The sequence below is a fragment of the Gymnogyps californianus genome, chromosome 18, assembly GCF_018139145.2.
Source record: "Gymnogyps californianus isolate 813 chromosome 18, ASM1813914v2, whole genome shotgun sequence".
Classification (NCBI taxonomy): domain Eukaryota; kingdom Metazoa; phylum Chordata; class Aves; order Accipitriformes; family Cathartidae; genus Gymnogyps; species Gymnogyps californianus.
The window spans coordinates 9,187,817-9,200,734 of NC_059488.1; the positions used below are offsets into that span (position 1 = coordinate 9,187,817).

The following is a 12,918-nucleotide window of genomic DNA, read 5'->3' on the forward strand; positions in this document are numbered from 1 at the left end:
CCTTTCCCAAATATTTTGGTGTTCTGCAGCCTGTTTAATATGTTCTTTCCAATACATCATTTGGACCAAAATAATAATTAAAATAATTTTAATGATAATGATTGTGGGATATGAACATTGCACTCACGTAGGAAGCAACCAGGTCAAGGCAGAGTGTTGCAGATTTTTGCACGCATAGCACTGAACCAAGCTTATTTTAACCTTGCAGGCAATAAAAGCGAAAATGGAGGAACTTAGGCCTTTGATACCAGTGTTGGAAGAGTACAAAGCCGATGCAAAATTGGTATTGCAGTTTAAAGAGGAGGTCCAGAATCTGACGTCAGTTCTAAACGAACTCCAGGAAGAGATTGGCGCCTATGACTACGAAGAGCTTCAGAACAGAGTGTCAAATCTTGAAGAAAGGCTTCGTGCATGCATGCAAAAATTAGGTAGGCTCAGAATAACATGGTGGCACTGGCTAAACACCATCGATGTTAAACCACGCATCCCGTCTGGAGGCAGAGATGCTAGACTGGACATCTCCTTGTGCCTGGCCTGGCTGTAAGAGATGAGCTCGCACAGCCAGCTTTGATCCTGTAAATATTTATGCTATAAGTAACATTAATCTTGGGAGTAGTCCTGCTGAGGAGTACTTGCATGACCGATGTTGCTCATGGCGTAAGTGCTTCAGGATCGGGCCCTTACCTAGGCATGTGACATTTTGCAGCGTTTGCATAAGTGGGCGGTGAGATGCGGTAAATGCGTGGCCTATTGCACATAACGCTTATGCAAAGCAAACACATGCACCCGTTTTGCTTATGCATCAATGTCCGATCTTTTTGCTAACTGGACCTGGCACATCAGCAAAGGTCTCTGCGCACCGCTTTAAGCAGCGCGTGTGTGTGTGTGCGCGTGTGCAGGCTGTGACTCGGTTTCCCTTTTTCCTTTCCTTTTGCATCTTGCAAATCCCTGTTGAGAAGAGCATGATGTAGCTGGTGCGGGTTCGCGGTTTGGTCCGGACTATGCCACTGTGCAGGATACAAATCCTCCCCATCTCTCCCATTCCCTGAGGGAGCAGGGAACCCCTTTCATCAGGCCAAGTAACCAGCAATGCTAAAACATGAGAGATTCATCTGTAATCTCATTCAGAGAGTATTAATTGACTGAAGACTGTGGGTCCGTTGTGGGGAGACACAGCTGTAGCAAAACCCAGCGTCTGACCCCAAACAGAGGGTGGAGAAGGGGGGAAGAAGGGCACTGCCTTCCGCAGCTGCAAGAAGTCTCCCCACCATTTGTTGGCCTAGCTCTGACTTGATTTAATTTCTACTTACGTTATTGACTTTCTTGTTAAGCAATTTAGATAATCTAAACACATTAACTGCTCTGCAGTCTATTTTGGTAGCACATATGAAATTACACTCTCAGGTAACTTCATGGAAGATCAGATCTCTTCTGAGCACTTTATGTCCTTGGCAAGGTAACGCTTTGTTTCTCTCTTGTCTCTGCTGGTGGGATTGCTTTTGCTTGTTTCTAGATGCCTCCACGCTTCTGTAAGCAGCCGCCTCCCCTGTATTTCCCCCTGCATTTCCATCCTGTCCTCTGATACTTTGTATGTCCCTTATAAGCTACCTCTCACTTGAAATCTCGGAAAGTGAATTTCCACGTAAGCCTGGATGCTCAGAGGTACTTGAACTACGAGCGTGCAGTGAGTCACGCACCGAGATACCCCCGGGGAGCTGCCCGGCGGGCAGGTATAACCCCCCCTGCCCCAGCTAAGTGAGAGGGCAGAGCCTGATTTCTCCTTTATTAATGAGCGCTGATGTGCCCAGGTTTGGTTCGGGGGCAGAACAGCCTGAGGCGAGTCATGCCATCGCCTTCTGCACCGTGTCTGCGGTCCCTCTCCTCGCCCCGTGATGGCCACGGGGAAGGCAGCAGGGTTGGGGGATGGCAGGGGAGTCCTGTCCTTGTCCTCACCCACTTGAATTTCACCCTGAAAGCTTAATGGGGACAGAAATGATCGAGGGTGTAATGACTTGGTGCTTTCTGTGTTAGCAGTACCTAATAGCTGGAGCTTTATCATGTGGGGACTGTACAGACATCTCAGGAATGACAGTCCTGCAGTGGGTAAGATAAGAAAGGATGGAGAACAGGTCCAGGAGTGTCTGGTTGACCAAGGTCACATAGCAAACCCCCCGGCAGCCCCACACCGCCAGCACAGGGCAGCTCTGCCCTGCAAACGGCTTTTCTCATTCCTCCCCTGCCGAAGGCAGAGGCGGGTGCGATGAGAGGAGATGGTGCCCAAGGAGGGATCCACTTGCTGCATCCGTAGCCTTCAGCCCGTCTCTTGAAGATGAGGAGGAGCTGCGGGTGATGGGGAGAGGGAACAGCAGCAGGACCAAGGATTTGAGTCTGGGCTGTAGAAGTACTTTCCCAGGGATAGTTCTTTAGACAAAACCATCCTGGACCCCCAGCCCCTCTCCAGCCAGCCTCGGTGGAGCTGCCCAGCCCAGGCTGACTCCACCAGAGCCAGGGAAGCTGTGATGATCTTCCCCCAGACCCTGGGCAGACTTGAAGAAGTAGCTCCAAAAAGAGAGTCTGCTCTTGGACCATTAGTCCGTTCTGCTCTGGGCCATGTCCTGGCTCATTACATCCCCCTCGTGCTCAGGTCCTCCAGTTGCAACATCCACCCAAGGCAGTGGCCCAGGTAAGACCGACTGAGGCAGCCAGGATGGCAAGCTCTTGCAGGCAACTTTTTCTAGAAAATTTTGGGGTTTTTTTGAATCTTTTTGAGGCTTTATTTGGGCTTTTTGGCTGTGCCCCGTCTTTCTCCTCTTGCTCTCCCTGTGACCGTGGGGTCAGGGCAGCTTTTCTGCCTTGGGGCATTGCAGCATCCCTGGGTGCTCGCGGAGATGGATGCTGAGTCTCGCAAGGGTTCGCCCGTGAGGGTTTGCTGCTCGCCCAGGAGGGTGATTTCTTTGGTCGCTTAACAGCAAACAGCACGGATTGAATTTCCAATGTTGTTTATTGCTCCAGAGTGTAAACCAGTGAAAATGGTAGTTAATTGAGTTAAATTTGGGTAACAACCTTACAGACACTTTGCTGTCACACAATGAGGCCCTGTTTGCTGAGGATTGCTGTTTGCTGCAAATTATCTGCTCAGAGGGATTCATTGACGTTTCAAGTAGCACGTTTTAGCTTAGATTTGCTCCTGCATGGGCCAGCAATGCTGCTCACCTGGTGCGTGTTCACTTGCTAGAGCTCAGGATACAGCTTAGAGTGCCCGCAACAGGATCGGGGAGCAGCACGGGACAAGGGAAGGGGAGGGGATGTGCCATGTACCCGTCCGGTTCACCTCTCCCCATCTTCCAGGAAGCACTGATGCTCAACAGTGCAGCAGCATTTTCCTCAGACAAGGTCCTGTTTTGCATTTTGGGTTTCCTAAACATTATTGATGGATCAATAGTGAAAACACTTCCTGACTCTGGCATGTGTGTGAAGGGAAAAAAAAATCAATAATGGCACGTTCAATCTGTTATTCTGTTTACACTCTTAAAGATCACTATTTATACAGGGATTTTAACGTTTCCATTAATGTTCCTAAGAGGAGCCTTGGAGGAGTGGAGAGGTTGTCACTCCTTGATTCGAGGGGGAATTTAACTCGGCTGCGCTCCACAGGCTCACGTTTGCCTGATAGCACGGGCTTTCCCTGACCCTTGCAAAAAATCCCAGCTCACAATCCTGGCGCAGGGACGGGGGCAGAGCCCTGCCAGCCTGTCCCAGATGTTTTTGGGATGGGGGGGCTCCCAGCCAGGCAACAGAGGCGAGGGCAGGGCACGACCCAACCGCGGCAGCCACATCCCTGCTGCAGAGAGCTGGGACCGGGATGGGGGGGGATCAGACCTCGGCTTGGTGGGAAGCCCCAGCAGGGAAGGCGCTCGGCTGTAGCAGCAGCAGCCCAAGCAGAACTGTGGAGTCCAGAAGGAGACGGTGCTGGTGTCGGCGCGGTGGCTGCGTTGGTGGATAAATTGCTGCTGAGCTGCTAAACATCGCTTGTGGGCTGGATCTTAGGAGAAATATGGAGCGGAGGTGTTAGTATCCTGGGAGGATGGTAGCGCTCGTTGTAACTGGCTGGAGGAAAGCGTGTCTTCTCCTGCTGGAAAATTCCTCGTGCAGCTGGAGGAAGGGGCTATGTGCATGGAGGTGGTGTTTCGTTGCTGCTCTGCTGAGCTGCAGGAGGGCAGGTCGGAGGCAGTTGGCTGGGTCAGCCTGGAGGGTCACTTGGGAAGAGGCTGATTTGTGCTGGTTTCCAGGAACAGGGACATGCAGGCCCCCGTGGGCCACAGGTCCAGGGACCTGAATAGTGCTGGGGAAACTGGAGTGAAAACAGATCCTCTATGCATGCCCTGAAAGCTGCTGCTCACAGTCTTCCCCTGTGTCCTGGACTCATGGATGAGCACCAGGTCACACTTTCCTGTTGCACATTCGTCCCTGAGTGACTTGAAATGCCCGTAGCATCCCATGCTCCTGCCATCGCAACGAGAGAGCAGGTTTGCTGCAAAAGGCTCAGCACCCATGGGTGCTGGGCTGCCTGGGGCAGGGCTCTGCTGGGCAGTCAGGCAGCAGCTTTAGGGCAATCACAGCCAGGGCTTAAAAACTCCCCTGTGCGAGTCAGTAGAGTCTGACAGAGGAAGGACTTGGATGCTGGGCATCTTAGGCTCTCGCCCCAGCTCTGCTCCCAACCCACCGCCCCATGCTCAGCTCCTCTCCTGCAGAGGAGAGCACTGCTGAGACTGGCAGGTGCTGCTGGTGGGTGCTTCGAGGCTGTGCAGGCTGCTGCTTCGTGCTAGAGCATGGGGAGATGCAAGAATCCTGTCTTGTGAGCTACTGCTCCGATTCAAGCTGTGACATGTCCAAGGGAAGCAGAAGAGAGTCCCGTCTGCCGCCAGCAGAGTAATCTTTCTGCCTTTAATGATTGCTGCCCTCATAGAAGGGGGGGGAAAAGCTGGTGGTGTTTAGAGTGTGGTGTGGATCTCATCAGGAACGGACAGGTGAATGAGGATCACAGAGGCTGTAGTTGTCCACCCCTGGGTGGTAAGCCCATGAGAGCTGCAGGGACCTAGCTAACTAGGGGCCTTAAAGGATCCATTTTAAACTTTCCCCCGAGCATCTGAGTGCCTATGATAGATTTACAACAAGAAAGAAAACACCTTGCCCTGTGTAAGAGCAACCCTCTTGCATTGCTGAAGAACTGTTGTGAATGTGCCTCCAGCTAAACGTTTATGAGATGTAGCCTCACTACTTGCAAACAACACTAGTTTACCCTTATCAGCTGCTGCTGCTTTTTTTTTTACTTTTTTTTTTTTTTAAATCAATGAGCTTTTATACAACCTTTCTCTCCAGGGAAATGGAAGAAAAGAGATAAAGTGACAGCAATGTAGGGCTGCGATAATGGAAGGCAGCGTTGAGCAGATCTGTGATTAGAGGAAGGCTGGTCCTCTGCCAGTGGAATTTTCAAGACATTAAGCATTTATTATTTTAACCCGTTGCATCCCTTTGTCAATACCTTGCTCTCCTCCTGAGCTGAGAGGTTTTGAAGGCATCAAACAGGCAGGAGGACAAATTCCCATACGTCATGTCTCAGTGAGGCCAGGAAAGCTCTCTGCTTTTTGGTGGGATCTCTCTTTATCTGCCTGGTGTCTGAAGGCTGTGGGAAGACTGATGGTCCTTTTGGCCATGTCATGCTGGTGCATATCAAGAATATCTTCATCTATTTTATGCCCCTTTGCCTGCAGCTCAGAGCTGAGGTAGGTGGATGTGTCCTGTGGCCGTGATCAGGAATATAAAGGGGCAGATGAGAGCAGCCTAAGGAGAGAGGCAGCTAAGAGATACCGCAGAGCGTACGTACTGGAAACATTCAAGGTCAGGTTGGATGGGGCTTTGAGCAACCTGATCTAGTTGAAGATGTCCCTGCTCATGGCAGAGGGGTTGGACTAGATGACCTTTAATGGTCCCTTCTAACCCAAACCATTCTATGATTCTACTTGGTAATTTTGAGCAGAAGGACCTTGTCCTGAGCTGGCAGAGCTCTGCCTGCATTTCAGCAGCACCTCCACGGGCTCCCACCTGTGGCCCCGGCCCTGGGTCCCCCCCGCTGAGCAGCGGGGCCATCCGTACCACAGTGCAGCCGCAGCTCAACCTGCAAACCCAGCACCCAGAGCAGCCGCTCCGTCCCAGCACCGCCACCTTCCCCTTCCCTGACCTGCCGGAGGCTTCCACGTCAAAAAGGAGAAGTCAGGAAACACCTTCTGAACTTCAGGTTGTGGCTGTCCCCCTGGTGCCGCTGACCTTAGCTTGTCTTGCTCAGGAGATGCTGCTGCAGGACCAGCTCTGCGCTGAATGGGTCTGGGTTTTAAATGAGTGCTCCTGTAGCCACAGACCATCCAACACCAGCCCCCAGTCCCTCCCGCGGCATCTTCGTCTCTTCGCCTGTCATTCCTTAGCGCACATATGCTAAAATGCTGGTGTTGCAGGAGACCAGAGTGGCAGTCTGCTGAAACTCGGGGATATCGTTGGAAATAGGGACTCAGCGTATGGCTGAGGCTGTAGCGTTGCAGGTGTCTGTTCACAGGCATCCCCAGAGGAGTGCTGGGTTCAGTGTCAGGGGACAGAACCATGGAAGGGAAGCAAGTTGCCACGGGCAGACGGCATGGCAAGCTGGAGGAGAGGTGCCGCTGCTTCACCTTGTATTTAGGGCCAAAAAACACAGCGAGGCACTTAGCTGGGCTTGCAAATGTGCTGACATGCCCACTGAATTCAATGGCATGAAATCATCGGTGTGGAGCACCTGAGTATGCTTCAAAACCTGGCTCGCAGCGCTGTGCGGGTGCACGTCCCTGTTGTGGTGATGCTGAGTCTGGGCAGGATTCCTGGGGCAGCTCCCGAGGGACACCCCACCTCCTGCCTTCCATCCTGCTGTGTCTGGGTTCCTCTCCTGGAGCTGGTGAAGCCCAGGCTGGCAGAGGAGACGGGAGGAGACTGGTGAATTCATTAGTGTCTCCTAAGTGTGCAGACACAATAGGGAACAGAGAAGGTGGCTGGTAGAAGCCCGTAAATGGTCTTTGCAGGGAAGAGATTTATATTGCGTATAATTTCCCACCTTTTTTTCTTTTTCTCCTTTGCATAACCTGTAACAAATGCATGTTTCCAGCAGGGCTGGAATAGACATGTCTCTCTTTTTATCTTGGCTGCACCCACTCTATCATAGCAGAATTGAGCAGAGCTATTCAGCTAATTTCTCCACCTGGCTGCTTGACCCTGACTAACTCTTCTCATTTTCTATTCTGCGACATTGGCAGCACGGCTGGTTCAGGAAAGCTTGTTTTCTTGGGGGCAGTGTGATAAGGACAATTGTTATTAAGAGGCATGAAACAAACAAAAGCATCCGACAGTTGTTCTTGGCCTAATTACCTCTAATTAAATAAAAACAGAGCTGCCCATCAGTGGCGGAGAGCAGCGGGCAGAGCAGTGTGGGTGGTGGCCGGCTCTGGTGCCCCTCATCAGGGCTTCAGGGCTGGCTGGCAAAGACCCACCGCCAAACGAGCCGCGGCGGTGGTCTGACGTGGTGCTCACCAGCCTTGCACTCTTTTTCAGCTTGTGGCAAGCTGACGGGAATAAGTGACCCAATCACAATTAAAACCTCGGGGTCCAGGTTCGGATCGTGGATGACGGATCCTCTCGCTCCCGAGGGAGAGAACAAGGTAAGACCGCAACAGCTTCGTCCCTGTGTTCCCACCTCCACCCATGCAGCTGAGGTCATTGAAAACTCATTACATGCAAGCATCGAAGCCCAGGCTGTGTCCCATGAAGCCTGTGGAGGGTCCTAATTCATCTCACAGGGCTCTGCTGGCCTCCTCTGCAGTGGGAGGGGGACGAGGATCCCGCAGGGAGGGAGGATGAGGAGGGGACTGAGCAGCCCCGTGCAGTGGTCCCTTCCCAGAGCAGGTGAAACTCACTGCAGCAATGAGTGTGCATGGTCTCGGAAGCATCACCATGAGGTCTGTGCCCCCCGTGGGAGGGAAAATCAAATGTTGGGTTTCTTGTCTGGGTTTGGCAGCCAGGAGGGAGCTGGGGCCGAGCAGAGGATGCGTGGTCCCGGTCCCTCCTGCTCTTCTGCTGCCGGTGCCTCCGATAATGTCATCTGACTGCGTTTGTCCTCCATCCTCCACCTTCATTGTTGTGAGGAATTAACTGGCTGCAGCCAGAGAGAGATTTGTTTTGCTTTGTTTTAGTCTTTTTTTTTTCCATTCAGACCATTCAATTTTGATCCCAAGGAGGTAGGAGGCCAATGACTGGCCGAAAATCAATCCAGGTTTCCAATCCATGGAATGGAAAATATCTCGAGTGTTTGCTGAGGATTTGCAGGCAGCGAAAAAAACCAAAAACCCCAGAGTTTGGCTGCACGGTAATTCCCTTCTGCATGCAGCATCCTTCATCAAAGGATGAAGGCACCAGCAAGGGCTGTATCGGGGCAGCTATTTTGAGAGCTTTGCCCTGTGATCGGCTTTCTGTAGCTAAGAGAGGACGAGGGATGCTCTGGAGAAGCCACCCCTGGGGGTGGCTCCATTTGCCCGTGGATGTGCAAGCAATGAAGCAGCGGTGACTTGAGATGTTGGGCTCTTTCCCTCCAGCAGCCAACTGGTTGGCAGTGGTTCCCCAATACAACACCTCCATATTTTACAGTTATTAAACAAAATTTCACCTATAGGCCCAATAAGATCCTAATTATGAAATGAGATGGGAAGACTTTACCCACACCACATCTTGGTTTTGCTCAAGAGAGGGGACAGACTTGTCCCCTTCGGGCTGTGTTTGCTGCATCCCTCGGCACTAACGTGGTTTATCATCTGTGAAGGAAGAGTCAGGCCTGTTGCAGCTGAAGCTGGTTCATCAAATGCTAAAGGTCTTTCCATGTCTTCAGAGAGTTTTGTCTCAAACCAGTATTTTTTAATATTTTTTTTACCCGTGCCTTTTTCTGCAGTGTATTTTTGTTGTGAGAGTAGACAAGCAGTTTTCTCTGGACTGTAGCTCAAGCTTCACAAGCATGTATGTGTATATAATATATAAATCTACTGTGAATTTTATTAGAAACACACAATTAAGTGAACTTCATTGGCTGCCCAGCAGAGTGGAAAACTGGGAACGGGGAGAGATGGGCAGTTTATCATATCCATCTTATGTCGCCAAGCCCCAGGAGGTGTTTGGTGGTTCGTACGGTCATTTGTTCGTGTCATGAAATCATTGAACACAACTGGGGAAAATTGCGAGTCTCGCAGGAGCAGCCCGGCGGCGAGGCAGCAGGTGGATGCTGAGCGCCGGGATTGATGTGTATTGGCAGGAGAAGGTTGCTCAAAGCCAGCCGGTGCGATGAGACGTTGCTATGCGTCAATCTCCGCTTCTCCAAAGCGTGAAATGCCTTTGGGTCCTGCCACCTTGCAGCCCCAGCGTGATGATAGGGGGTTCTGCTCTTCTGGGCTTCTCTTCGTCTCTCTCAAAACTCAGCACGATGCATTGGCATGCGTAATTTTTTAGTACCAAGTAATGAAATGGGAGCAGCAGAGTGACAATCAGTTTTCTGAGGGGTTTTTTTTGTAATTTCCCAAGCTGGTTTAGTTGAACGCAGGCGTTTCATTAAGTGAGGAATGCTTTCCAGCGCCACGTCTGACAGCAGAAGCTCTCCCAGGCTGCAGGCACCGCTCTGCCGTGGGCTCAGGGACACGTGTGGTTTTTCTGTGGTGCTTTTGCAGCCATCCTCAAGCCCACAGCGGAGGTGTGAAGATCAGAGCCATTTGCCACAAGTTCATTCCCCACCCCTGCAGTGTTTCCAGGGAGGTAACGACGGAGGGCTGAAGTTCCCTACAAAGAGTTTGCAGACCCCACTTGGCCTTTCAAATGCAGCAGCCAAAAGCAGTTTACGTGCACACACCGTGTGTAAATGTTTGTCTGCTCTGCTAAGGGACCCTGGAGACAGCCATATTGCAGAGACAATACTATCAGATTTTGCAAGGGGGCTGCAAAAGAAGTTTGCACTACAACATTACCCAAATCTGCATCCTTAAAGGCTTCTGTCTTGCTATTTAATTTACTTTTTCTCCTTCCTAAACAGTTTCTACAAACAGCAGCTATCTTATTTTTAGGCAGCAACTGCATACAGAATGTCACTCGCTGGGTATTTCTTCTTGATATTAACTGCACAGCTTTGTCATTTGCCTCGGAATTGGTTTCATATGACAAAAGCTTTTTTTTTTAAGGAGTCTAGACAGTGTCCCTAGTGAACTGGCGCTTAAATGATGATCTAAAATCTCTCCCCCATCTACCGATAGCAAGATTTTGATGTCTTTGTCTCTTATATTTTAGCGGCCTTGGTTTCAGCTGTTGATGCAGAAGTGTATGATTTTTAAACCAATATGGACTTTGCCTGAATTTCCTTGACAATGAGTGATTGCATCCATCGCTTCTGCATGCCAAATTAATGGAGTTCTGCACAGCAGTTCGTATAATTTACTGAGTGCTACCACGATGGGGCTTACGGGAAGCAAAAGCGGCACCAACATAATATGCTGGGCTTAGCCAGAGCAAAGACGTTAATTGCCCTCTGGAAGGACGGTGCCAGTCATGCAGCACTCCCAGAGAACCTCTTAAGCTCCCAGCTTCCTGAGGAGATACCAGGTTACCCCCCGGGAAAGCTTTGCTATTCAGTTGATTTCTTGGCTGATTTTGGGTTCCAAAAATCGGGTTTATTTCTGGGCGTAGGTGGCAGGCATTGGGCACATCATTTTCCAGTGGGTTGGATTCCTTGCTCAGGATTTCACTCCCAGCTCAGTTTCTAGGGTGATGTGCAAAGGGCTCAGCCGGGTCTCTGCTGTTTTCTAACCCCACGTGTTTCTGTTGCTTGCCCAGGTCTGGTACATGGACAGCTACCACAACAACCGCTTCGTCCGTGAATATAAATCCATGGCAGATTTCATGAATACTGACAATTTTACCTCTCACCGTCTCCCTCACCCGTGGTCGGGCACCGGTCAAGTGGTCTACAATGGCTCTATCTATTTCAATAAATACCAAAGCCACATAATTATCAGGTTTGACTTGAAAACAGAGACCATTCTCAAGACTCGCAGCCTGGATTATGCCGGCTACAACAACATGTACCACTATGCCTGGGGTGGCCACTCGGACATTGACCTCATGGTGGATGAGAACGGGCTGTGGGCCGTCTACGCCACCAACCAGAACGCGGGCAACATCGTCATCAGCAAGTTGGACCCCAACACCCTGCAGAGCCTCCAGACCTGGAACACCAGCTACCCGAAACGCAGCGCCGGGGAGGCCTTCATCATCTGCGGCACGCTCTACGTCACCAACGGCTACTCAGGAGGTACCAAGGTGCACTATGCCTACCAGACCAACGCCTCCACCTACGAGTACATCGACATCCCCTTCCAAAACAAGTACTCGCACATTTCCATGTTGGACTACAACCCCAAGGATCGGGCCCTCTATGCCTGGAACAACGGGCACCAAATACTTTACAATGTCACCCTCTTCCACGTCATCAGGTCTGACGAGTTGTAGTCCATCCTTGTTTAGAAACTGATTTAGGAAAAAAAAAGGAAAAATGGGAGAAATTAATTTAAAAAAAATACTAATATCAAGGAAACACACTTTAAATAAGCAAATGTATAAACAGCTGCCAAAATTAAGACCAACGTCATGGAGGATTATTCAGCATAAACCTGACAGATCAGCATTACCTCTACATTTCTAGAAGTCTGGCCCTGTGTTATAGACTCATGAATAACCATGTACTTGCAGCTGGAACTGCACTTAAAGAACCACTTAAGTTTGGGGTTTTGTTTTGTTTCTGTTCCGATAGCAAACCTATAGTACATACTAAAGAAGTAAGGCAATGACTGTTGAAAGTTTATCCTTGGGAGACTCGCTCTCTTCAGTGTATGGGTTGCATGGACATTTTCCTGACATCACGGTCAGCTGTGATGGATGTGTGATTTGTATTTCTAAGCAGAAAAAGCTGACCCGTGAGGAGCTCTCGCTGTCTGAACAAGACCTGTCACAGGTTAGTTTTCTTCGCCTTCCATTGCAGCTACTGTCTCTCAACTGTGTTCTTGTCACTTAGATTAACTGTGCTGAGACCCGAAGTAGCTCATGGATCTGTGTCTTAGTAACTATTAAACACGATGGTTTAAGTATGTATTATGAACAAGTTGTTGTACCCATATTGTTTGAACTTATGTATTCAGCAAATATATTGTATAATGTATGTCTGTTATTTACCAGAGGTGGCAAAACTTTGTATGTCCAGTTTATGCAATGAATGTTGTAAATGCAATGATGTAGTTTGGATTAATAAATGATGGTTTTGTTTCTAAAAAGAAAAAAAAGATCAGTGTTCACCCTTATACACAGATAACCGATTTCATGTTGATAATTACAAGAATATTCTCTTACTGTTATACTATCTACAAAGCATTATGGTGGTTGGAAATCGCTTCTGTGGAAATTCTGTGGCATCAGATTCCATGGGAAGCCCTGTTTATGGAAGTGTGAAGGTAATTAATTTTTTTTAAGAGGAAAACTTTGTACTATCCACAGTTATCTAAGGAACAATAAAAATATTAGGAGACTTCCCTGCTTTGTTTATTGTCTTCTCTGTACAAGTGACCAGGTCTAGGGGAGGGGTGACAGGAATTATTGTGGGGTTTTTTGGGTAATCGGTGAGCAACCGTCCTGACTTTCCTTACATCTTGAATCGAGCATTACCTGATGCGTAGCTGCAGCTGGGAGCCGGAGGGGCCAGCAGCGAGGAGCCGGGGGCTGAGAGGATGGAGGGTCTGGTGTTCTGCTCCGTAGGGCTCACGCAGC

At 49.8% G+C, this 12,918-nt stretch overlaps 1 protein-coding gene across 3 annotated transcripts in view; it reads left to right on the plus strand.

Moving 5' to 3' along the window:
- The window catches only part of OLFM1 (olfactomedin 1), a 34,346-nt gene extending 21,665 nt beyond the window's left edge, over positions 1-12,681 (plus strand). For all 3 annotated transcript variants that reach the window (XM_050907817.1, XM_050907815.1, XM_050907816.1), the window contains 3 exons: positions 209-428; positions 7,630-7,736; positions 10,936-12,681. In XM_050907817.1, the coding sequence (XP_050763774.1) occupies positions 209-428; positions 7,630-7,736; positions 10,936-11,610 (1,002 nt within the window). In that variant the 3' untranslated portion in view covers positions 11,611-12,681. The remainder of the gene's footprint in view (positions 1-208; positions 429-7,629; positions 7,737-10,935) is intronic.
- Positions 12,682-12,918: the final 237 nt, after the last annotated feature.